Raw genomic sequence first — 25,610 nt, 5'->3', positions numbered from 1 at the left:
AAGGTTGATTCCTTAGGTCTGCAACAGGTTTACATTTTCATATGATAGTACTCACGTAACCAAGAGGGGGAGGAATAAAAGCACTCTCATATTTTCATTCTGTAATTTGCTGAAACCTACAATTTACATATTTCTTGACTGTTGCCAACAGCATTTAGTTAGATTTGTTAATGGATTACTTTTATACATATATAGGCCATGAATCCAAACAAATATTAAGCCTTCTATTTGACCTTCCAGTTTGACCCCCCCTTTCACATGTTGACTTTTGTGTCAGATTATAAATTATGTTCTCCAATTCTGAATAGAGTGTGGCATGGAACATCAAGTAAGGTTTTCTAGGAAAAAACAGTTGATTGCCCCTCTTTTAGCTTTACACATTAGTTGTATGATTTTTGTGATGTTGACAAAAGACTTCTAAAATAAAATATGTAGATATTAGTGTTTGAAAATTAAGAATACATACAGTATTAACCAAAATCCAGTTGGTAGATCCAGCTGGAGAAGACCTGTTGGATCAATTTCAGAATGGCAAGTCAGCACATAGGTAAATTCCACTGATTCAGTGAATCTATTCTGGGGCTATCAGTTGGACATAGGCCATAATGTCCAACTTTCAGCATTATGAACAGCTGAGATATGTTAATACTTTTTTATATGTCAGTTGTATGCAGATTAATATCTTTATCTTTAAAAAACTGAATTTGTATTCACTTGATCTTTTATCAATTGGTTTATTCAGTATTTGCTTTTCTGTTTGGGTGGAAAAGATGTTTGTTGAATATTGCTAGTGTTAGCTCAAATTCACCTAATGATACAGATCATTGATGAAAAATAGCCCTATAACTCTGCTTCATTTAGTAAATATAGTTTTCGTCATAGAACATGCTGTTTAAAATCTTCATGAATTTTGCAAATTCAAACATGTATAAATACCTTTTCTCTTTGCTTACCCATATGAAAAACAAGCAATTGCCAAATACGGGCCTACTACCAAAAGATGCACATACAAAGATTTCAAAAGGCAGATTCCCAACAAAGAGTTGTATTTTGGAAAACATACATGCTGAATTTAGGGAAAAACAATGCAGATTTTGCTTGATGGTGCAGTACATAATCAAACAGTAAATTTATTTTAAAAAATGAGGTGAACTGAACAACCTCTAAGAAGAATTAAGGAAGGAAAACCCTAGATAATTTTGATTCCCTTTTAAAAATTTTAATCATTGCTTATAAATCTAAACTTATTCTTATGAAAAGCATTGTCTCCCTTATTTTTAATCCCTCAGTGTCCATGATAATAAGTATAGAACACAGAAACCATACTTGTGTGGATGGTTGTCAAATACATACAACAATGTCGAAAACTACCATTTCTGCTTTATATTTGAATTTCCAAATCTTTACCTTTAAACATTAATATGAGATGTCAAAGGAATTTGTGTAGCTGACTCGCAAACATCTACCAAACTATCTAACCCTTTTCCTTTTCACAGTATTATAAATATGTCCTATCATATTTGTTGATATGTAGGATGCAGTAACAAATCTATGCGGTACATGAAATTAAGTATTTGAAAGATATATTTTGCACCATATACAGTGGTGCCTCGCATAGCGAGGTTAATCCGTTCCGGATTAACTTTCGCTATGCTGAAGCATCGCTGAACGGGGCAGGGATTTCCATTGGAACACATTAAACATCGTTTAATGCGTTCCAAATGGGCCAAATACTCACCGTTCAGCGAAGCTTCAGGATGGCCGGCAGCCATTTTCGCGCCCTCGCCTCGCTTAACGAGGGCGTGAAAACGCTGCGCACGGCCATTTTGGGCCATTTCCCGGCTTCCGGCGGCCATTTTGGCCGCCGAACAGCTGATCGTCGGGGTTCGTTTTGCGAAGATCGGTAAGCGAAACGCTTACCGGTCTTCGCAAAGCGAATTTTTCCCCATTTAAAAAACGTTGAGCGATCGCATTAGCGATCCAAAAAAACGGATCGCTATGCGATTTCATTGTTATACGGTGCACTCGTTAAGCGAGGCACCACTGTATATGGTGCATGCATTGGATTGGGATACTGTCGTTTCACATACCCACTACAGATGAGGGTATTCGCATATGAATACGAATATGAATTCGTATTTGTATATGGATACGAATATCTCTGCACAGCTGGACTTAACGAGGGTCCGGCCCCTAAGGCGGGACTGTCTACTCACGCATCCGGCGGCAGCCTTGGTCAGCCTTCCAATCGCTCCTGGACCGCTGCTCTCTTTCTGCTCATCTAGCCAACTCCAGGGATGAGTCTACCTGCATGGCTGCTGAGTGGCTAGATAAGTAGAAAGAGAGTTGCGCTCCAGGAGCAATTGGAAGGCTGACTAAGGCTGCTGCTGCTGACGGATGCGTGAGTGGATGGTACGGCCCCAGGGGCTGGATCATTCTTAAGTCCAGCTGTGCAGAGTTATTTGTACTGTATACGAATACCCCCATCTCTAATACCCACCCTGACACATGCTTTTAATTATAAATCAGAGGAATATTAAAGATTTCTCAGAATCATAGAATTGTAATAAATCTTGTTGACCAACAGTCCAAATCTCTGTTCAGTGCAGGAAGTCTACAGATGAAACATTCCCAGCAAATGACCGTTCAGCATCTGCATATTTTATTTTATTTTATTTATTCGATTTATACCCCACCCATCTAGACCGAAGTCTACTCTGGGCGGCTAACAATAAGACATAAATGTAATATAATAAAATAAAAAGAAACGACAATATAATTCATTAGGTGGATCTAGTCCTTTATTCATTATAACTAGTTATGTTTTTGAATTTATTCGGGTTTTGCTAAAATTAACCAAAGTCTGCTCTCATGTAACTTAAGTCAATTGCATATAATCTTGCCCTGTGGGCAGCAAAAAAGATGTTTGCTCTTTTCTGTGTGACAGTCCTTGAAGAGTTTAAAGAGCCTTTGTGTCATTTCCCAGCCTTGGGGTAAGATGGTACTTAAACATATGCAGTACCTTCAAATTTCTTCTCATAAGACTTGATTTTCATAACTGTAGACAATTTTATTGCTCTCCTTTGAATCTATTCCGATGTGTCTACATCCTTTTTAAAGTGAAGTGCTGTGAGGAACCGTGTTTTGTTTCCTGATATTTTTGGGGAGGCGGATGGGAATCCATGCAGAGATGGATCACTAATTATGTAAATACATTTCAGACTTTCTAGGTTCAAAAAATTGTTTTCAGTTAAGCAAATTTTCACTTATACTACACCATTCCCACTCTTGAGTTCTCACTATACATACACACAGTGATAGGATTGTACAGTATTTTTTTTTAGCTGGCATTAAGTAGGATGCTGGATAGTATACTGCTCCTCTGTATATGACTGGCACAATTGTGCCACAATCTAATTTGTGGTTAATTAATCCTGCAGGGCCAGACAGCATTTGATGTAGCTGATGAAGACATTTTAGGGTATTTAGAAGAACTGCAAAAGAAGCAAAATATGGTAATTTCTTTTGTATTTTAAGAACATAGGTTTTTGTGAATTAATTTTTGAAACTTAAAATAATCAGACTGCTGGTACATGTAGTCTAGTATTTGGTATTCTGACTTTTGTGATCTGTCCAGTTTGAAGCTGAGACTGTTCAATGGGAGGTGTTGGAATTGGACTTTAAATTTAATGTAGATGAAGCATGTGCTGCAATTTCAAACCTCTTCTTTATCTTATGTGTCTTTAGCAGTCTGGAGTAGTAAACAGACAAGTGGTCATTTTCTCAGAACTTAAGATCTCTTCACTAACTTCTGCATAGATAAATATTCTCATGACTTGTATAAAAATAAGAAATTGAAACATTTCTGAAAAGTGTAGTTGGAATGCATCAGAAAAAAGAAAGTTATACAGACTCTTGTCAATTTATTTTTCTCTTGAAAGTGGATGTAGATGCTTCCGTGTGTTCTCTCAGTTTTTTCAGAGTTGATGAATATTTTTGCAGGTCATGCCTTATTAAACACTACTTCCTCCAATATCTAATCAAAATTGTGAATTATCTGAAGATCCTTTACATTCACTATTCTTCAGCACAGTCGCAAATGTGCAGTGTGTGTGTCTTATTGCTAACTTACTAATGATACGAATAAAACACTGCAAATGTGAAACCTGGAAACAAATTCACTGTAGTACTTTTGGCTTCCTGCAATATCAGATAATTTGAGTATTTTGATAATTAGAAGTTTGTGTACGAAAGAGTCACTTTGAATTCACTCTACCGTGTTGGTGCAGCATGCAGATCTGAGTTACCTTGTAAATAAGATGGTCCAAATATCTGTGCAGCAGGGATGTTTACTGTGAGTCTCACCTGGAGCATCTGCATATAACTACATTTCTCTTCTGTGTATTCCTAGTTTGGAAATGTTCAGAAGATGAACTTTGTTTGCCATTCAACAAAAATGTATTATTTTTGTTGAAAGACAAAGGATTTTGTTTTTATGTAGTCTTTTGATATTGGGACAGTGTTTGAGTAGCAAAGGTTCTTATTAATTTTTTGGGTGGAGCAGAGAATAAGCCCTTTTTGTGACATTATTTCTCTCCATGTATCTGCATGTGAAGAAATTAATTTGGTTTTTAATTTCTCTTAAAGCTTCATAGTGAAAAAAAGGAAAAGAAATCGCCTTTAATTGAATCTACAGCCAACATGGATAATAATCAATCACAAAAACCATTTAAAAAGTAAGTAGATGAGATAAAATTAACTCTGAGTGGTAGGTAAATGGAGATGGTAAGGAATTAATGTGGAAGGTTCTGGTAATGAGAGGAAGAGATGAAGTAGTCCCAGCCAGGATATTGTGATAGGAACCCTGTTGTGCTACATACAGACCAAAGTGTAAGTGGTTTGACATTTTTAGCATCATGAATGGAGACATCTAGCAAGTGCATGTCATTTTTCTTGGCAGTAGTTATTTACCATTGGACCAAAAGCTATAGAAGGCAGTATGGCACAACTGTCAGCACAGAATAGGTTCTCAGCTCATTTTTTAAAATAAAGTTAGTAGTGAAATAAATATTTACTGTTTTAAACCAATGTTGTTCCAGTAAAGAGACTTTGATCATTGAGCAAGAGAAGAATGCATCCAATATTGAGTCTCTAGAACAGGAAAAGGCAGATGAAGAGGAAGAGGGAAAGAAGGATGAGTCCAGTTGCTCTAGTGAGGAAGATGAAGAAGAAGACTCAGAATCTGAAGCAGAAACAGGTAATGTAGGAAGTATTTTACTTTACCACTGCATTTAAATACACTTTATTTGAATCAAATACTGGGTTTACACATTATGTTCTTGTTTTATTTATGCTTCTTTGTCTCTGGATATGTGTATTCATTGAAATGTCAGACAGCACAGTGTAGAAAAGTGCACAGCAAAAACATTTTGTTTAATTTCAGGTAGTTTTGGGAGGGCACCTCTTCTGTGTTTTTCATGCATCAGTCCTGTCATTTAAGATCAAAGAGATTGACACTTGTGGGTTATTTTGTTTGGGTTTTCCCCATTCATAGTCTATCTGGCAATTATTCAAAAGCCCTAAAGAACCTGAAAAACTGTCCCCAAAAAGCAAAGACAACAGAGAATCAATCTACTTCAAAATCAAATAGTAGTACAACCAACAACAGCAACCACTAGAAGAAATAGCCCCCCAAACCCACAAAAATAAATAGTTCTAATAGAATAACTACTCATAGTAAAATAATCAAGTAATAATTTTTAAAAAATCAAACAGGGAAAGCACCTTCCTCCATGTGGGAAAAAATAACAAAAGAAAGTGCACAACTCCCTCTCCCAAAACAAGAAAAGCAACCAAGCAAGAAAAGGCAAAAAATATAAACAACGCCTCCCCCAAAACTAAAGCAACTAGAATATGAGGTGATTTCTCTCCACTATTAGACTTTGTGACTAGCTGCTGTTAGCAGCCCTTGCAATGCTATTGGACAAAAAAAATATTCCAGGGTGATTTTAAAAGACAAAGGAGTAAAAGAAAAGTTAAATGATAAACGGAAGCATGAAAAACACAAGACTTTAAATTACTGATCTTTCGTTAACACAAATTATTCACATTTAAGAGGCTTCCCCCCCCCCCCGAATCAATGAAAGAACAAGAAAACGGAAATAAAAGCGTCTTTTGTGCATTTGTCCTTTTGCAGAGGGAAGCAAATGTCCTGCTGCACAGAATTGTCAGGCAGATGGACATAGCAGCAAATCTGAATTGCAGCAGGAGACAGATCTAAATGTGCATATATTATTTTAAAAGTTTTTCTTGGTGTCAGGCTTCATGGATTTCAGAAATTGATCGATTGCAGTGCTGTTTGGCATTCTTAGTTGCAGTCTTACTCAACTGAAATCAAAAGCAGTCTGATAGATGATCAGTGGTGCTGTTAGCTGACAAAACAGTTCTTGTTGAACAAGATGGTGTGTTGAAAATGTCTAGTTTCTGCCTGCTTCATAGGTCAGTGGGAAAGGGATTATGCATCCTTTGTTTGGGAGTTATAAAAATTAAATTCTTTATCTCTTTGAAGGAAATAACAAATTTGTAGGATACAGTATTTTGAAATAAATATTAAAATAAATTGTAAACAGGGCATACTAAATATATTCAGTAATACAGTGGTGCCTCATTTGACGACGATAATCTGTTCCAGTAAAATCGCTATACAACGAAATCGTCATCAAGTGAAAGTAAAAAACCCTCTAGAATGCATTAAAAACCCGGTTAATGCGTTCTAATTGGCGAAATACCTCATCGTCCAGCGAAGGTCCTCCATAGGGTGGCCATTTTCCAGTGCCTGTAAAGCGAAAAAGCCCTCCTAAACACCACGGGGATCCATTTTGCACAGCAGGCGGCCATTTTGAAACCCGACGTCATTAAGCGAAAAATCGGTTCCCGAAGCAGGCTATCATCGTCAAGCGAAAAAGCCCTTTGAAACATCGTTTTGCAATCGCAATAGCGATCGCATAAACATCGTCATGAAGCGATTTCGGCATATTACAAGGTAATCGTCAAGCGGGGCACCAATGTATACTGCATTCAATAGGATCTGTTTATAACAAATTGATATATATTTCTAAAAGATGTTAGAATGTAATGTGTGAATATATGAGTCTGTTCTCATATCCTATACTATAAAGCTAACTTTCACTAAAATATGCAGATACAGTTTAGATTTAGAGGTGAGCCCAAACCTTCCATCTGAATATTGTCACGAGGTAGCCCAGATGCTGTGCAGGCTCTTCTCAACCCCCTCCCCAGACTGGGGAACTCACCGTTCATTGTGCACCATTGGAATTCTTTGTCCCTGGTGGCATGCCAGTCTGGCAGGAACTCGGCAGGGCAGTCCCAACCTCCACAAGCACCATCCACTTGTCGGCCCATCTCTAGTTTAGATAACTCTTTCTTCCTCTCACTCCTTTACGGTTTTATACTAATTCACATCTAAGGCTGATTTTTTAAAAAAATCACTCTAAAGAATATACCCTTCTTCATGGCCTCTGTGAATGCACACAAATGGGTTTAAGTGTGCCTGTGCAGGACTCCTTGGAATATTCTAGAGCTTAAAAAGATGTGATTACTAGGACATTGCCCCGTGGAATGCATGGTCCGCCCACCCATAATACCTCAGTTCCTTTTAGCTGCCGCTGAAATCGGACTTCTTTCGGACTTAAGAGCTTTTTGTGATTTCTCTGTGGTATATTGCTCTTTTGACTGCTTTACGGTTTTCAATTATTGGATTGCAGACTTAATCAAGTTTTTTATTTACAGACATTCCCTGTGAATTATTTTTTCTTTCTTGTCTTTTCCCCTCCCCCTGCCCTTTTTTAATTGCCTCCTCAGGCCCATTCAAACATTGCACAACGTGTGCCAATAAAATTCATTTTATGGACGGCCATGATCGTTGCTTGTTCTGTTTGGGCAAGAGTCACCAAACTCACATTTGTCCAGAGTGGAAAAAGGTAACGAAACCGGCCTTAAAACTCCGGCTTCAACGGCTGAGGTCCCACAAGTGGGAAATATCTTTGGCACCTTCCAGTTTGCCAACCAGCCCCACAATGGAACTTACCGCAGTTCCACCTCTCAGTCTGAGTCTTCCATCCCGCTGGCTCTTACGACTCCCTCGCCAAGGCCTTCTACCAAGGCTTCCAAGCCCAAGTTACCGTCTGTATCAACTTCAACCTCGATGTTGAAGTCCTCTTCAGTGTCGGCGAAGACTCCATGTGCTAAAAAGCAAAGGGATAAAGACAAAGTGCAGCAAAAGAAAACAAAACAACCTAAACCTCATCAGCCGCATGAGCCGCTGGTTGTCCATGTCTCCCTCACATCTCCCATCCTGGAGGAATCGTCAAGAGACATCCCGGACCAAGGCTCCATTTCTGAAGTAGGAGACTTGAGTCTGCCTGCTCAGGCTCAAACTTCAGTTTCCATACTGAGCTTGTTGCCAAGTCATGGCCATTCTGAGGCTGATATCATATCCAGCCCAGCCTCAGCCCATTCTAGTCTTGTTTCGACTGGGCGGGCGGCTGTAATACACCTGTCGAACTCGGAGGCATCGGTTTTACAATCTCCTCCAAGGAAGAGGACAGCAAAATGGCATCATATCTCTTCACCTCTGCAGTATTGGGAGGTAATCTTTGTCCCGCATCCATCTCAACGCCATGCCTTTTCTGGATATGGAGAGCCTCTTTATGATGTTGATCGATATGGCAATCACTTCTGATGCCAATTCGACCAATATGACCCCGCCGTTCACTACAAGGTTTTATGAGCGCCCCAAACGCATTCGATATGCTTATGCCCCATCCGAATCCTCTCTGTCGCTGTCCCTGCCTCCTGTTTGGAGTTGACACAGAGCCAGTCACAAGCCCGATCCAATGGTACCGGGGTCTAAGAAATCTAAAACCATGTGCCTAGTACTGAAGTACCGTATCATGACTCGATTCTGTCTCGACACAAGTCCACTCGACACGAGCCTGCTCCATCAGAGCAGCAATGTTCTATGTTACCGACAGCTTCGACCTCGTGCCAGTCTGTCTCCCGATGCCTATCCCGCTCCGACTGTCAGGTCCCAGCAACAACCCATCTTTCTATTTCTGGACGTCATCAGCAATCTCCCTCTCCAGCTCTTTCGGCCTCTGAAGAATCTTCGGCATCAACAGCTTCTGATCATGATCCTCCCTCTGAATCATCCAGGGAGTCCCTGTCAAATCTACCAACCCCAGATTCTGATGTTGCTGATGTGCATCCTCCATCACCATCTGAAGACTTTACTTCCTACACTCAGGTCATTCTTTATATGGCCAAATTGCTGGAACTGGACATTGAACAACCATCTCATCCCAAACATGACCTTGTCTTTGAGGACATTAATCAAGAAAAATCTCCTCCATTAAGTTTGGCATTCATCCCTGCCATGCTGGGTCTTATTAAGGAGTCTTGGGACAAACCATTGACGTCCATGCAGATCTCGAGACGTGTGGAGAATCACTACCGCACTCATGGCACCAGTACAGCGTTCTTAGTCAAGCACCCTCCGCCAAATTCCATTATCGTTCAGTCAAATCAGTTCCGAGCAGGCAATCGGTCCTCAGTTACTCCTACTAACAAGGAGGGAAGGAAACTAGACGTACTGGGTCGTCATCTATATTCTTTGGCTTCCTTCGCTATGAGAGTCTCAAATTACCAGCTTGCGATGGGGGCCTATCACAGGCAGCTATGGAACAAAATCCTCCCTGTTCTTCAAGCTGCTCCTGAAGAGGTTAGAAAAAGTGCATTGAATACCCACCCACCTTGAGGCCATTACTTTGGCTAAACAACAGCTTCAATCCCGCCTTACAGCTGATGCTTCTTCTAAATCTTTGGCTTCTGCCATTGCTCATAGACAGCATGCATGGCTGTGGTCTGCAGGGATTACCGATGATGCTCAATCCCGTATTGAGGATTTGCCTATTGATGGCGTAGGCCTCTTCAGTGACAAAACTGATGAGGTGATGGAAAACCTATACAGTGGGCCCTAGACTTACGAACTTAATCCATTCTGGGAGGACGTTCGTACCTCGGAAAGTTCGTAAGTCAACCCACCATTTCTCATTGAAATGCATGGGAACGGAATTTAATTTGTTCCAGCATTTCAAAAAAATAAATAAATAAAAGAGCAAGTCCCACGTTGGGACTGCGAAACACACACACACACACACACACACACACACACACACACACACACACACCACAGAAACATAACCCGCCCAGTCCAAACCCACCCTCCAAAACCCACACAGAAATATTTTTTTTAAAAGGACTTACCAGTCCAAAGCCTCCTGGTGCTCCAATGGCTGCGAGTGGCCAGGCACCCGGCCAGCTCTAGCCTCCCGGCGATCCCCTGCCTCTGCACGCCCGGGGGCAAGCAGCCTGGCACCCAGCCCGCTCTAGCCTCCCGGCACTCCCCTGCCTCCATGCCGGGGGCGAGCGGCCTGGCGCCCGGCCTGCTCTAGCCTCCTGGCGCTCTGCTGGCTCCGCTGCCTTTGGAGCTTTCAGAGGGCTTCCTCCGATGTCAGGGAAAGCCCTTTGAAACCTCTGAGGGCACCAATCATGGCAGCGAGGACCCCCAGGGAGGTCTCCCATGGTGGCGTGCAAGCCCTGGGAGACCTCCCTGGGGGTCCCCGCCATCGTGATGGGCGGCTTCGGAGCTCTCTGAAGCCAAAAAGGCAGGGAGAAAGTGCGGGAAGTTCGAACTTCCTGTGCTTTCTCCCTGCCTTTTTGGCTTCGGAAGCAAGCCGGGCTGCCGGGGAGAAACCGGCTCCCTCCTTTCACCCGATGCTGAGTCTCCTTCAGCATCGGGTGAAAGGAGGGAGCCAATTTCTCCCCAACTGCCCGGCTTGCTTCCGAAGCCAAAAAGGCAGGGAGAAAGCGCAGGAAGTTCGAACTTCCCGCGCTTTCTCCCTGCCTTTTTGGCTTCGGGGGTTTCAGAAGGCTTCCGCCGATGTCGGAGGAAGCCTTTTGAAAGCTCCAAAGGCAGGGAGGAAGGCCAGGAAATTCGCATTTCCTGCCCTTTCTCCCTGCCTTTTGGGTTTGTATCCCGATCCGCGTTCGCAAGTAGGGTGTACTACTTGTGATGAGATCGGGTTCATAACCTAAAATGTTCGTAACTAGGGCCGTTCAACAGCCCATATATCAACGCAACCAGTGGCGTAAGCCTTTCACATTCCATCAATCATACCAGTACCCCTGTCACCCTTACAAACCTCTGGCTCAGGCTCCTGAGAGATCCAGCTTTTCTCAGCCTTCCTTTTCTGCTGCTCCTTTCCAGTCCCAGACCCCTGCTCAGTGCAGACAAGGTTTCCGTCGACCTACAAGAAAAAACAAACAGTATCTTTGACTCTTCTCTCTTGGACTATCCCCATCATCCCTGGCTGGCTGTGGTCCACCATCACCAAGGACACTTGGGTGCTTACCATCATACATTTCGGTTACCTGTTGGAATTCAAGGAGCTTCCTCCTCTTGGTCATGTCAGACCCACAGCGTACTCACCTGCTCTAGAGGACAAGGTTACACTACTTCTTCAAAAATGTGCTATCCAGAGGGTGCCTCCTCAAGATGTTCTGAACGGTTTCTAGTGATGTTACTTCACGGTTCCCAAAAAGGATGGATGTCTCCGTCTCATCTTAGACTGCTGAACACCTACGTTCATCCAAGGCATTTTCTCATGGTCACCCTGGAATCAGTCATCCCTCTACTTCAGCCAGGCAACTGGTTCATGGTTATAGATCTCCAGGACGCATATTTTTCATATTTCAATTCACAAACACCATTTCAAATATCTCAGTTTCCTCTTCATGGACACTACTTACCAGTTTTGTTCCCTTCCCTTCGGCCTGTCCACTGCTCCAAGGACTTTCACGAAGTGTCTAGCCCCAGTCGCTGCTTATCTTCATCTGCACAACATCACAATATTCCCATATATAGACGACTGGTTGATAGTAGCATGGTCATGCAGCGCAGCCCAAAGAGACATTACCCTTGTCCTACAGACTCTGGCAGATTAATGCCTACAAGTCAATTGCGGAAAATCCCGTCTTGAGCCATCTCAGACCACGGATTATATTGGGGCACGTCTCAATTCCATCATAGCCCAGATGTTTAACCCCCTAGAAAGAATACTCAAATTAAGGCAGGCCATTCGCCCCTTTCAGCGTTGCACAACAGTCACTGCACATCATACACAACACCTGCTTGGTCTGATGCTTCAACCACATCGGTACTCCAACATGTAGGACTGAAGATGCAGTCCTTACAGGCCTGGTACCTATCCCAGTTCAACCCTCAGCTAGATCATCCTTCCAAGCGTCTACTAGTGACCCCGGAGTTAGCTTGCCAACTCACCTGGTGGTCCCTCACCTCCTGGTAGGCCGCCCATTCAAGCCTCTCCAGCTCACGGTACAGGTCACAACTGACGCCAGTCAGACAGGATGGGGTGCGCACTGCAGTCATCGAGAGATCCACACTTTGTGGTCAAGCTCAGAGAGACTGCTGAATATCAATCAATTAGAATTGCTAGCAGTCATCAAATCCTTCTGAGCCTTCCAGTTCCTCATAGCTGGTCACGGGGTCCAGGTTCATCATGGACAATATGACCACCCTGTATTATATCAACAAACAGGGTGGCACCCATTCTTTACATCTTCTATATTTAGTGATTCAGCTTTGGGAATGGTGTTACGATCACCACATTTTTCCGGTGGCTCTTCACATGGCCATGGAGAATAATGAGGTTGCCAACCGGCTGAGCCGTTTTACCACCCAGACTCACGAGCGGGCCCTCAATGACACCATCTTCTCTCTTCTCTGCAGTCAGTGGGAGATGCCAGGTCTCCACATCTTTGCCACCCAGAAAAACTCAAAATGCAGCAGGGCAGGAAGCCCTGCAAAATGCAGTAGGGCAGGAAGCCAAAATGCAGCTCACGAGCAGGAAGAGGAGAGAACTCTCTGAGCGATACTTTCATGGTAGACTAGGGTGGCAGTCTCTTTTATCTCTTTCTGCCCATTCCATTCGTCTAGTGGACGATAGGATCCGTCAACTGGACTAAGATGCCATTCTAATAGCACCATGGTGGCCTCAACAACCGTGGTTCACCACTCTCAGAGCCATGGCTACTGACTTCCAGAGGTTCCCTCTTCAACCATCCCTTCTAACTCAGGACAAAGGTCAGATTTCTCATTCTGACCTCAATTCTCTACATCTTACTGCGTGGAGAATTCCCCCATGGTGGCCGACGTCTTAAATAGGACTAGGAAGCCTTCTACTCAATTACTATATTCATATAAGTAGAATGCCTTCATCAAGTTTGCTGCATCACGGAAATTGCCCACAGTTCCTGTCATGCTGGGTACCCTTCTCAATTTCCTTTGTCATTTTTTCGACCAAGGTTTGGCTCATTCAGTGTTGAAAGTTTATATTTCTGCGATAGTTTCATACCAGCCTGAAGGGTCAGAGGCTTCTTGTTTATTTTCTCATCCAACCCTGAAGAGATTTCTGAGAGGTTTGTGCAACATGCACCCATCTAGAAAACCTCCACTTCCACAGTGGTCTCTACAGGTGGTCCTCCACCCGCGTGCTCATCCACCGTTTGAGCCCATGGCCTCAATGAATCTCAAACTGCTTTCTATCAAGACTTTGTTTCTTGTGGCTATAACTTCTGCACGTCGAGCAAGCGAGCTCTCCGCTCTTCGAGCTGATGCCCCTTACATTCAATTTTACCCAGACAGGGTTATCTTATATCCAGGTGTGTAATTTCTTCCCAAAGTGATTTCTGATTTCCATGTTAATCAACCTCTAATTCTTCCAATGTTATTTCCAAATTCCTCTCCTGATGTTGAGTGCATGCTCCACTCCCTCGATGTTCGTCGCACCTTAGCATTCTACATTTCCAGGACTAAGGAATTCTGCACTTCCCCCAGACTTTTTGTGTGCTTCCATGGCCCACAAAAGGATTCTCTTGCTTCCTCACAGATAGTCTCAAGGTGGATTGTCTCTGCTATTACTCTAGCTTATGACTTGGCAGGCATGATTCCACCAGAGGTGCTTAGGGCGCACTCCACAAGAGCAATAGCAACATCTACAGCCTGGTTGTGTGGCGTTGAAGTCCCTGACATCTGTCAAGCGGCCACTTGGTCTACACCCTCAACTTTTGTGATGCATTATCGTCTTGATGTCAGGGCAAAGAAGAAGCAAGTCTTGGAAGGGCTGTGCTGACTTCATTCTTGGTGTGACAGCCCTCCTTCTGGAAAGTGAGTTGCTAGTCACCCATTTGTGTTCATTCACAGAGGCCACGAAGAAGAAAGAGAGGTTACTTACCTGTAACCATGGTTCTTCGAGTGGTCCTCTGTGAATCCACACATCCTGCCCATCCTCCCCGCTGTCCGTCACTTGGTGTCTTAAGCTTTATGGGAGTCAGAGCCTTGACAGCGGCAAACATTTCGGAACTGATGTATTACAGGCGGGGGGAGCATGTGTGCCATGGGGCAACGTCCTACTAATCACATCTTTTTAAGCTCAAGAATATTCCAAAGAGTCCTGCGCAGGCGCAGTAAAACCCATTTGTGTGGATTCACAGAGGACCACTCAAAGAAACATGGTTACAGGTAAATAACGTCTCTTTATCTCACTTAAATATTATAGTGTGATCTGGAAGGTCACAGTTTAAGAAATCTGTATGATTTCTAATAATGGCTTAAAGTTTCAGTCTCATCACTATTTCATGAGTTACATGATTCTCATTACTGTGTTTTCTTTGTTGCTACTATGGTGACTTGTGCCAGGAAAATATGACTGTGACACAAGAATTAATTTATGTAAACTTGGAGGTTTTTAAATACCAACAAGGCTTTCATCATACTTTATTTGGCATGCTAGAGAAGTTAGACTTTTCCCTGGAGCTGAATCTCTGTGTTCCAAATTTGTACTTTCCCCTTTTTCCCATTGCCTGGTTTAAAATGGATTCACAATTAAATGTTGTGATACTTGAAAGATTGTAGCTGAATAAGAGTGCTGTTTTGGTGCAGTTTTGTGTAGTATACATTTGAAAGTTGAATTTCAGAAAAGTAGTTTGAGTGATTTGAAAAATATTGGAATGTTAAGAGGCTTATTGTTTATTTTTCTTATCCAAGTGAGCAAGCCAGTCATTGTTCTTGGAAAGATACTTCATTAAAGTTCTAAAAATGCAACTTGGATAATACTTTTCAAACAAACAGTTCTTCTTTGTGATCATCTGTGACCTCACACGTTTGGGTATTGGCACCTGCATGGAGAATCTTCTGCAAAGTTTTCCTACTGAGTAGCTTCTTGGCAGGAGCCCCACCTTCCTTTATCATTACTAGGCACACCTGATTGACTCCACCCCAGTTCCTTTTTGTCCACTGCTCTAGTAACAGTTAGAAGGAGCGTTGCTAGTTTTTCTATTTGTGCTCACAAAATTCATGTCATCTGGTTCCCAACATAACATGGCACTCACATCCACAATTTAGGATTTCTGGTAGTCTTCAAGGTGTTCAAAGCATTCAAAATATTTGTGATGGGAAAGGTAGTTCAGATATATAGATAATATGACCAGCATGTATTATATCAGTAAACAGGACAGCATGCCTTCCAGCTCCTTCAGGTTTCAGCTATGGAAATGGTGTGTGAACAGGTATACTCTCCCAAATGCAATTCATAATGCAGGGATACAAAGCCAGCTCACATATTATTTAAATTGATGGCAGATTCAGGTGCATGAAAGAAAGACTCTATAGGCTGTTTTCCAGCAAGTCGTGCGCATTGAGGTTAGCCATGTGTGGATCTTACTGCTTTGGAAGAGATTCATAAATATGCTTACTGTTCTTGGGCAGGGGCATTATCCAGTGAAGTGCTTTCCTTCAACAAAGGGAGACTTCCTTTTTCTTCTCCCCCATTTCCTCTCATACATTGGCTGAAATCCAGTAGTAAGCTACAACTAGAGTAGACCCACTGAATCAGTGGAGATTCGGTGAGCCAACTCCTCTGTAAGTTCCACTGATTTAATGGCCTACTCTAGCTATGACATACTACTGAATTTCATCAATTGAATGAATGTTCGTGTAACTTACGAGAGAACAAAACAGATGGTGGATTCTCCAGCTTTAAACTGCAGCACTGTACCTCCTGTCCTGAGCGGTTTCTACCCCCTACTAGTTCAACCAGGTCTATTAACAGAACAGTTCATTAAGGTTTTGAGACTTCAACTATGAAACCTCAAACTCTGTACTACATGTTTTGTAGTCTTCAAAGCCATATACTACAAAAATTCAGTAGTCTCATCCCTGTTGGTTATCTGCAGTTGACTTTGTGCTTCAGTTTCTGTTATGTTTGGAAAAGGATGATCTGTCACAATCTTCACTGTGTGTACACTTAGCGGCAGTTGTAGCCATCAACCAAATGCATATTCAACACCCTCACTCCTCACAAACCCAGTAATTAAAAGATTTTTGCCAGGGCTGAGTAATTTATACCCACCTAAGGGTACACCTGTACTATCCTGGTCAGTTTCTGTGGTGCTGACACAGCTAATGTCTCCACCATTTAAACCTAAAGTAACTTCAGAGTTCTTCCTGCTGATGTTTAAAGTTATTTTTGGTGTCAATAACATTTGCTCATCAAGCTTTGCATATTAAGACATCATTCACCATACCAGTATATCCATAAGATTACTTGTGAACTCTTCTACCAAAAGTGGTACCTCTTCCCCAAGCTCAGCTATTTTTTCTTCAGGTCTCGGATTCACACTGATAAGTTCCTTCTGTACCTGCACAGACATTCTTGGAACCTTCAAGAGCCAGAAAAGAAACTGTTAGCATCACTCTCTCACCTAGTTATTTCTTTGCTACCATGAGATATGCAAGGAATGGCCCATTTCTCTTCGTAATTTTACAAAATTGATTACTATAGCTATTTCTCCAACTAACTAATTAACACACATGCTAGTATCACTTTGGTTGAGTAGCCATTCTGTGAGAAGCATGGGATCCTAGATTACATTACTGAAATAGATCCATTACTAGATGTTGGTAAAGCAGAAACATGGTCTCAACCCTGTTACTTTGCAAGCCATTATAGAATAGATGTTGGGAATCATAATGATGCTTCTTTAGTACTTTTTTCAGTACTCTGCTTCTGATAAGTGAGCTAACAAGTCACCCAAATGTGCAATTCCGAGGCCACAAAGAAAAAGAACAGTTATGAATATTGAAGAAGAATGAAACAGTGGTTGAAATCCAGTAGTAAGTTGCAAGTAGTGTAGGCCAATTGAATTGGTAGAACTGATGGAGCAGGTGACTCAACAATCCTGCCTGATTCAGTGGGCCTAATCTAGTCGCAAGTTACTGTTGGATTTCAGCCACTGTTTTATTCTTGCTTCTGATTTTATGTTTAGTTCTATTATATGGTACATTATTTTTCTTGCTTCTGCTTTATCTTGGTTTTACCTGGGATCTTGTATTTTTAACTAAACTTGTATGTAGATGCCTGGAGAAGTTCAGTTGTTGGGCAATCTGAAAATGAAATTTTAAAAATTTCAAATCCATTGTTTTCATTTCCATGTCTTATAATTTATTAGCATTTGAGGCTGTGATACAGAATGTTTTGCTAGGTTCAGACCTAGCATCAAAGCATGCATTTCTTTGTTGATTGTTATAAGAATGAACTATCTTGAACAGCCTTGTCCTCACATGCTTTCAAAAAGGAAATCAGAGATTTTGCTTTCAACCAGACCTGGCAATCATTGTTGCATCTTGAGGAATTATGATTTTAAAAAAAACACAACTCTGCTTATTCAAAACAAGCAAGATCGACAACATTGTTCTCCAGATCTCCTTTAAACAAACTACACTCATATTTTGCAAGTGCTGTGTTAACCTGTCTTATTTATTATATTGGGACACATGATCTTTTTCCAAAAATAGGGGGGGTCACATTGTCTTGATGAAAAGGCATGGGGTTACTTACTTGTGGTGGAAGGGACTGAGGCTGGTGCTAACTGGCAGAATATCACTACTTTCTTCCTCTTCCTTGCTTAAACCTCTTTCACTCACAACTAGCCACACACTTCTCTGAATTGTAATAAAGGTAGATTTTAACTCTCCTCCTGCTGCTTTGCTGGTTACGGCAGTGAGCCCTGTTTCTTGTTTATTCCCCAACAATGAGGTTGGGGTAGGGAGAGCCCCATAGGAGATGTAATTTCCCTATCTTGTGCTCTTCTGTCTGTCTACTCCCCTCCCCTCATGACATAGCTGATTGATGGAGAACAGGTAAACAGCTGACAAAAAGAACTGATGAATAGAGGATGGAAAGAGAGTGGTAGACTAGGCCACTCTGGACCTCTGGTTTACCATTCCTTATAATGTAATTTGATTAATAGTGACCTCCTCAGAGTTTTTAAAGTGCTAAGTTAGGATCAAGCAGTTTGCCAAAGGCCACCCTGGTGGCAAGCGTGAAATCACACCAACCACACACATTCCAGGTGGTCTCAACTATTCTGGCTCTTGAGAGACAGGGATTTGAACTCCCCACTGCTGGCTCAAATGCTTCAACCCACTGACCTATACCACCTCCTATAATGTCATTATAACTAGAAATGCTAAAAACTAGAACTGACAGTTTTGTGAATCCATCAAGTGTCTTTTCAGCCATATATTTAGCAATGTTTTTTATACAGTTGTCTCTCTTAAAGTGTAATGCTTCCCCCCCCCTAATATAGTTTCATTCATGGTATTATTCTGTTCTGTAATGCATGTTACTGTGTTATGTCAATATACTTTCTATTAATTTGGAAGAGAATTAATGTTTCCTGAATATTCTGGGCCATAAATAACAGACTCTAGTGCTGTAAAACAATTTGCACTATGCTGTAATGTTCTGTAATCAAATTCTCCTTTGATTTTCACAGTACCATCAAATATATGGATAAAGGCCCAGTCTAGTTTGCAAAATATTCATTATCTTGATATGAATTGTGAATTGCAGTACTGTGAATTGTGAATAACACAGAATGATTTATTTATTTACAGAAAAAAACAAACCAACAACAAATAATTCAAATACTACCAATGTGCACGCTGCTCCCATAGCTGTGACTACACCATCTGTTCCTTCTGGTCAAGTGACACCTTCATCCCCTGTTAAAAAGGTAAAACAGTTTCAGTTTGTAGTAGTACAAACAGTGAACTGTGTCTCTTGTAACATTAAAAGCAATGCTTCAACCAAGATACATTTAGTACCATTACATAAAACCAGAAATCATTTTAGAATCTTTTGAGTGACACTGTTGCTTTAGTATAAGCCTTTGAGTTTCATTAAGCATGCTGCTGTGTCAAGGTTTCTGGGTGTAATGCGCCAACTACAGTTGGGCCAGGCAACCTTGCTTGGTAGATGGAAGACTGCATTTCAGTTTGCAAAATATTCATTTAGTCCTTTACTTTTTCATGGATTCACTGGGCCAGTCGGCTTTTCCTATTTGTAAAATGGGGATGTAGTTGGTGTGCTCTAAAAAGAAATCAATTGTACCAGTGTGTAGAGGATGAAATGTTTTGTTGAAGGGTTACTCTGGGGAAGAACTATGTTGAAAATTTTAGGGCTTAATGGGTAAACTAAGTAAATAAATAATTAAATCAATCCTTTTGCAGCTGGGGTCTTCATCACATCCTTTTCCTGTGGCTTGTACTTTCCTATTCTTTGCTTTATTCTACATATAATTCTTAGAGAGGGTGGGTTTTTTCAGCTATACAAAAGAACTTTGTATCTGCTAGATTCATTGGGGGAAATGTTTGATAAAGACAGTGAACATTATAATCTATGTGCATTGCCCACAATTTTCAGTAGTGGTCTTTATCCAAACAGCTATTTCACATACAGTGGTGCCCCGCTTGACAACAATAATCCATTCCAGGAAAATCGCTGTTAAGCGAAATCGTTGTCAAGTGGGGAAAAATCATTTGAATGCATTGAAAACTGGTCAGTGCATTCCAATGGAGAAATACCTCATTGTCCAGCGAAGATTGCCCATAGAGAACTGCCGATCAGCTGTTTAGAATCGCTGTCTTCCGAAGCAGGGGTCCGGAAAGCAGCCATTTTGCGAAGGGAGGGAAGCCATTTTACGAAAGGAAGCCATTTTGCAGAGCCGGAAAAATCATCATTCAGCGAACAAACGGTTCGCAAAGCAGGCTCCTAACCGACATCGAGTGAAAAAACCCCATTGGAACCATCATTTTGCGATCACAATAGTGATTGCAAAAAACTCATCGTAAAGCGATTTCAACGTCATGCGGGGTAAGCGTCTAGTGGGGCACCTCTGTACTTGCAGAACTTGATAGTTTCTAGCTGTCCCTTTCCCTAAGCCTAAAATGTTTTTCTTTTAACTACTACTTCAGAACAAGTGACAAGTAATAAATATGGAATATGGCTTCAAAAGCATGGATTTTACTTTATTGCTTAAAAATTCACACAGCAGATTTTTATATAAAATGTCTTAAGCCCCATTTTAATACTCAAAGATGTTACAACATAGAGCTGAAAGTAATGCTCAGTTTAGATGCAACAGCAAGCCAGGATTCCAGGGAATCGTGGCTTGTCATTTATGAGTGAATGGCTTCTGCCCTCCACCCATTTGGGGTATCTCCTACAGGAATGGATAACCAATCACAGACTCATAGGGAATCTGGCTTATCTTTTTCACCACAAGAGCGGTCAGTCAACCATAAACAATGTTGTTCATTGAGAGGAATGCCAGAATTCATTGTTCAGGCATCATACTAAGTGTGGCTGCCTCCTCATACGTCACAGAGGGGATGCCACTTCACAGTTTCTTTCTCTTAACACGCTGCCACCAACCACACACATATATCTGACTCCTCAGACAAAGGTATGGATTTTAAAAATAAAAATTATTGTTTATTGGTACAACTTAATATATAGTAAATCAGTATATGAACTGAATAAGTCAATCATTAAAATAAAGAATCCCTTCAATCACTCTATCACTCAGACCTTATCTAACACAGTACTTCATAACATACATGCCCTAACTCCCACTATATCTTCTCCTCCTAGCTAATCTCCCCCACACATCATTCACTCCCCCCTTATATACATAGCTGCACCTCCTGGAGTCCCACCTCCTGCCCTGCTATAGGCAGAAGAGCTCCAGCATAACATTGATAGGCAGGTGACGTCATCGCAGCCGTTACACTAAGCAAACATGGTGATGTGATTTGTTGAACTGCTTCTAGTCACAGGAATTGCTGAGCAGTAGCAGTAAGGAAATATACACAATGCTTGCTATTGATAGTCAGGTTCCAGGGACTCCTGACATATTACAACAACTATGGCCAATATTTTTTCAGAAAGCCACATCATTTGACACTTGCTTAATTCTCTCTGTCAATGACAGATTTCAGGGAAGCATAGCCATACAAGGACAGAGCTGTTTTGCAGCTGTCTATACTCTCCTTTCTAAAATAGGGAATTACTTGGAAGACATAATGTGGGGTTGATATTTGGCCGGCTCTGAGAATAGATGGAAACTGATGAGAGATTTTAAAGTATCCTATACAATGGAGAGGAGGTTGTGTTTTATTCTCCTGCATCCAATGGAGTGGACTGTAGTCCATGAAAGACAATTGTTAAACTTCAAGGTTCTGTAAAATAATTGTTTGTTTTGTCTGTGACATGGCTACCTCCTGGAAATATTTCCATTCTATCGTTATTAGTATTGTGCAGGGCCATAAGGTTTGATGACGGTATTAACTGGTACCTAAAGGGAATAATAGGGTGTGCTTTGATGCCACAAAACAAATCGAAAGTAAGAACTCCCTTTCAGTGGTGAAGGACAAAGACTGAATTAGTATGGTATGAAAAAATCCTTTTAAAAAAAGTTTTCAGGGTGTCTTATGCAGTATATGTGAGAAATCTAACCATGTGGGCTTGACTACTCCTGAATGGCATTGACAGATTTAAACGGCAGTGTACACTACTTTCTCAGGCTTGACAGCTGCTGCATGGTCAGCCCTGGTACTGACCTCCAGATTATAAAGTAGCTTTCCTTTGATATAAGAGGGCTTTTACCCACAAAGATAAAATGCCAAACTATGTTAGGGATCTTCCAAGAGGGAGCTATAATATCAGTATTTTTCTTCTCCTTTCACTCATTCCTGGATATTTCATCTCCATCTTGCGGTAACAGGCCTTCTTAGCATCTCTTTCATTGTGATGAATGTTGAATCTATATCATCACTGAGTTTGGGACAGAATGTCTTACAGAAACATAATGTCCTGTCACCTTGCCATAATTAGGAGTCCATCAGCCTTCCACTACAGTATCAAAGCTTCTTGATGCTGGAGATGTTGAATGAAGGCTTCATGAATAATCTGTGGCTGTAGCCTACTTTTCAGCTTTGTCTGTGCAGCCACAGTAGATGAATATTCTATCTATTTTACTAGCAGCATAAACTCTTAAAGCCATGGGGTTGTTACCAAATACCTTTTGTGCATCTGCCATCTATGACAGGAAGTACAGACTTTACAGGTGACTGTGCCCACAGTATTACTTGCTCTGCATTTAGCAGCGATTCCAGTACCACTATTGCCTTCAACCATATTATATGCTCCTATTTACTATCCTTTGGTTTTGGTGGCTACTGTTAGCCATCCTCAGGGAAAAACTAAACTGGCATGACTTCTTCAGACTTCAAAAAAGGAAAGATTACCAGTTGGACAACATGTCCTTGTCCTCCATTACTCTCTCTATCCCTCTTGTGGATAGAAAAAGTAATGGAGCTCTGGTTTAGAGTCCCAGATCCCAGTGAAATATCTGGTGTACATCTGATGTAATTAATACACAGTCATAATCAAAAATTTTCAACCCCCATTGCAAATCAGGTTCATTGTTAAAATTTACAGACTTTCAGCAATTTGCACTGAACATGTCAAACAAAAGCAATTGAAATAGCACAACACAATGAATGATTCAAGTGGTTTTCCCCAATTTAACTGAAAATGCAACTTTTAATGAATTCTGCAGTCTCAAATTTATTCAACCTTCTGAATAGAATCCCTCACAACAACAAAAATATGCAAAACAGATGTTGTCTCAAGCATACCTGATATAACAAATCAAGGGCTTCATTAGTTGCACCATGTGTGCTTAAGCTGGAACACATGAAATGCCTGAACTGGCTAGGGGTTTGGTGTCACGTTTGACTGCATGTTAAAAATATGGCTAAGTCACAAAGATAGTCCAGAAAGTTAAGAGAAGAGATCATCGCCCCTCACAAGCAAGGAACAGGATACAAAAGATAGCAAAGACATTGAATGTTCCGTTGGAAGCATAGTTCACAAGTTCAGTCAAAGGAACAGTGGTTACACTATCTGGGTGGGACAGAAAAAGGAAGCTGTCAGTGGCTGCAGTCAGATTTCTGAGAATGCAGGTTGAAAAAAACCCTTGAGTAACTTCAGAAGCCCAGAAGCAAGATTTGGTTGCAACAGGCACTGAGATTTCGGTTGCACAGTAAGTAAATGCAGAAGGTTTCAGTTACAGAACTCAAAGATGTACATCACTACTGACCCAAAGGCACAAAAAAGTTGGTTCCAATATGCTCAGAATCATAAATAACCCACAAAAGTTTTGGGATTCTGTTCTGTGGAGCAGTGAAACAAAACTGGAACTTTTTGGCTGGATGGATCAACAGTATGTCTGGAGGAAGAAGAATGAAGCATACGCTGAAAAGAACACTCTGCCTAAAGTTGAGCATGGTGGTGGCTTGGTGATGCTCTAGGGCTGCTTTGCATCCTCTGGCCTTGGAAACCTGCAGTGTGTGGAAGGCAAGATGGATTCAGACAACATGCCATCTGTGAAGAAGATGAAACTTGGGCACCATTGGACTTTCCAACAGGACTTTCCAACAGGTATCACAAGCATACCTCAGATTCCACCAAGATTTGGTTGCAGAAGTTCTGGAAGATTCTACAATGGCCATCACAATCATCTGGCTTGAACCCTATAGAAAATCTCTTATGGGACTTGAAGAAGGCAGTTGCAGAATGGAAACTCAAGAATTTTAAGTTAAATAAATAAAAATAAAATAAATATTACTGAACTTAAGGCCGTTGGTCATGAGGAATGGGTTAAAATTCCTCAGAAGTGCTGCCAGAAGCTGGTGTCTGGCTATGCACCTCATTTGCAGCAGGTCATAACAGCAAAAGGATACTTTACTAAGTACTAAAGATGCTTGCCGTGAAGGGGTTGGATAATTTTGAGACTGCAGAATTCATAAAAAGTTGCATTTCAGTTGAATTTCGGGAAATCATTTGAAGCATTCATTGTGTTGTGCTATTTCAATTGCTTTCGTTTGATTTGTTCATTGCAAAGAGCCGAAAGTCTGTAAATTTTGACAATAAACCTGATTTGCAATGGTGTTGTTGTTGTTGTTGTTTTGTGTGTGTGTGTTTTACTGTCTTCTTTCTGCATTGTGAGAGCCACATTTTCCTTACTGTGATCTAAAGCAGGGTCTCCAAACTATGGTCCGCAGGCCATACCCTGCCCACCTTGCCTTTTTATCTGGTCTGGCAAACACTGCAGGCTCAGGTCCGTTTCCGTGCGTGCATGTGTTCCTTCGGTCCTCAAAAATGTGTAAAATATATGATGTGGCCCTCATGCTGAAAAGTTTGGAGACCCCTGATCTAATGGGACAGTTTAGCACTTGGAAAAACCTGAGAGAGAATAATATGGCTGCGGCCCCTAAGCAGGAGTGAGGTGCGCTCCTGCTTGGACCATGAATCGGCACAGCTGTGGCCTTGGATCGTGGGGAGTGAGGCCCCATCTAAATTGCTCAGATCCAGAATGTTCCTGAGCAAGGTCTTATACAGGAGAAAAAATCCATATGTGTGCTAAACAGATTGCCACTCAAAGAACTTTAGTTATAGGTGAGCGAGCTGTCTTTAATTGCTCAGATTTTGACATTTTCTCCCCTTGCAATCTGTTTGACTAACACCCCCATACACACACACACACACACACACACACACACACTTAAAATAAATAATCTTTCTGGTACAAATTTGAAATGTGGAACAATGCTGAAATCCTGTTGATGTAGCTATGCGTGAGGAAGGGTGGTAAAGTCACCAGCAGAGGATGACTTGTATTAATGAAGAATTTCTCCCTTTCCTCCCACATCTTTTCTAACTTGCAAGCAGTCCCTTTCATTGCATGGAAGTGTTGGGACAGGAGAACAAAGTCTTTCTTTACCAAAAAATATTGGCTAACATTACTGGTGAGGGGGAAATTCTCAGTAATGAAAGACTTTCTGCTTCTGTCTCATGGATCACATGGCTTCCATGCAATGGAAAGAATTATACTTAAATTATAAAAGCATCAAGAGAAAAGGGTGAAAGTGTTTCATTACCAAAAATTTCCTCCTGTTGGTGAAGACACCATCTTTCTGTGGGCATAATTGTGCCAACAGGATTTCAGCCACTACAAAATTTAGCCACCAAGTAGCCTGCTTT

At 41.4% G+C, this 25,610-nt stretch overlaps 1 protein-coding gene across 2 annotated transcripts in view; it reads left to right on the top strand.

Moving 5' to 3' along the window:
- PPP1R12A (protein phosphatase 1 regulatory subunit 12A) overlaps positions 1 to 25,610 on the top strand; it is a 130,063-nt gene that overhangs the window by 65,033 nt on the left and 39,420 nt on the right. For both annotated transcript variants that reach the window (XM_073000328.2, XM_073000330.2), the window contains exons 6-9: positions 3,441 to 3,515; positions 4,648 to 4,736; positions 5,100 to 5,257; positions 19,118 to 19,236. In XM_073000328.2, coding sequence (XP_072856429.2) covers positions 3,441 to 3,515; positions 4,648 to 4,736; positions 5,100 to 5,257; positions 19,118 to 19,236 — 441 coding nt within the window. The remainder of the gene's footprint in view (positions 1 to 3,440; positions 3,516 to 4,647; positions 4,737 to 5,099; positions 5,258 to 19,117; positions 19,237 to 25,610) is intronic.

The sequence above is a fragment of the Pogona vitticeps genome, chromosome 5 (assembly GCF_051106095.1).
Source record: "Pogona vitticeps strain Pit_001003342236 chromosome 5, PviZW2.1, whole genome shotgun sequence".
In the NCBI taxonomy this organism is placed as follows: Eukaryota; Metazoa; Chordata; class Lepidosauria; order Squamata; family Agamidae; genus Pogona; species Pogona vitticeps.
This window is presented reverse-complemented; position numbering and strand designations above follow the sequence as displayed.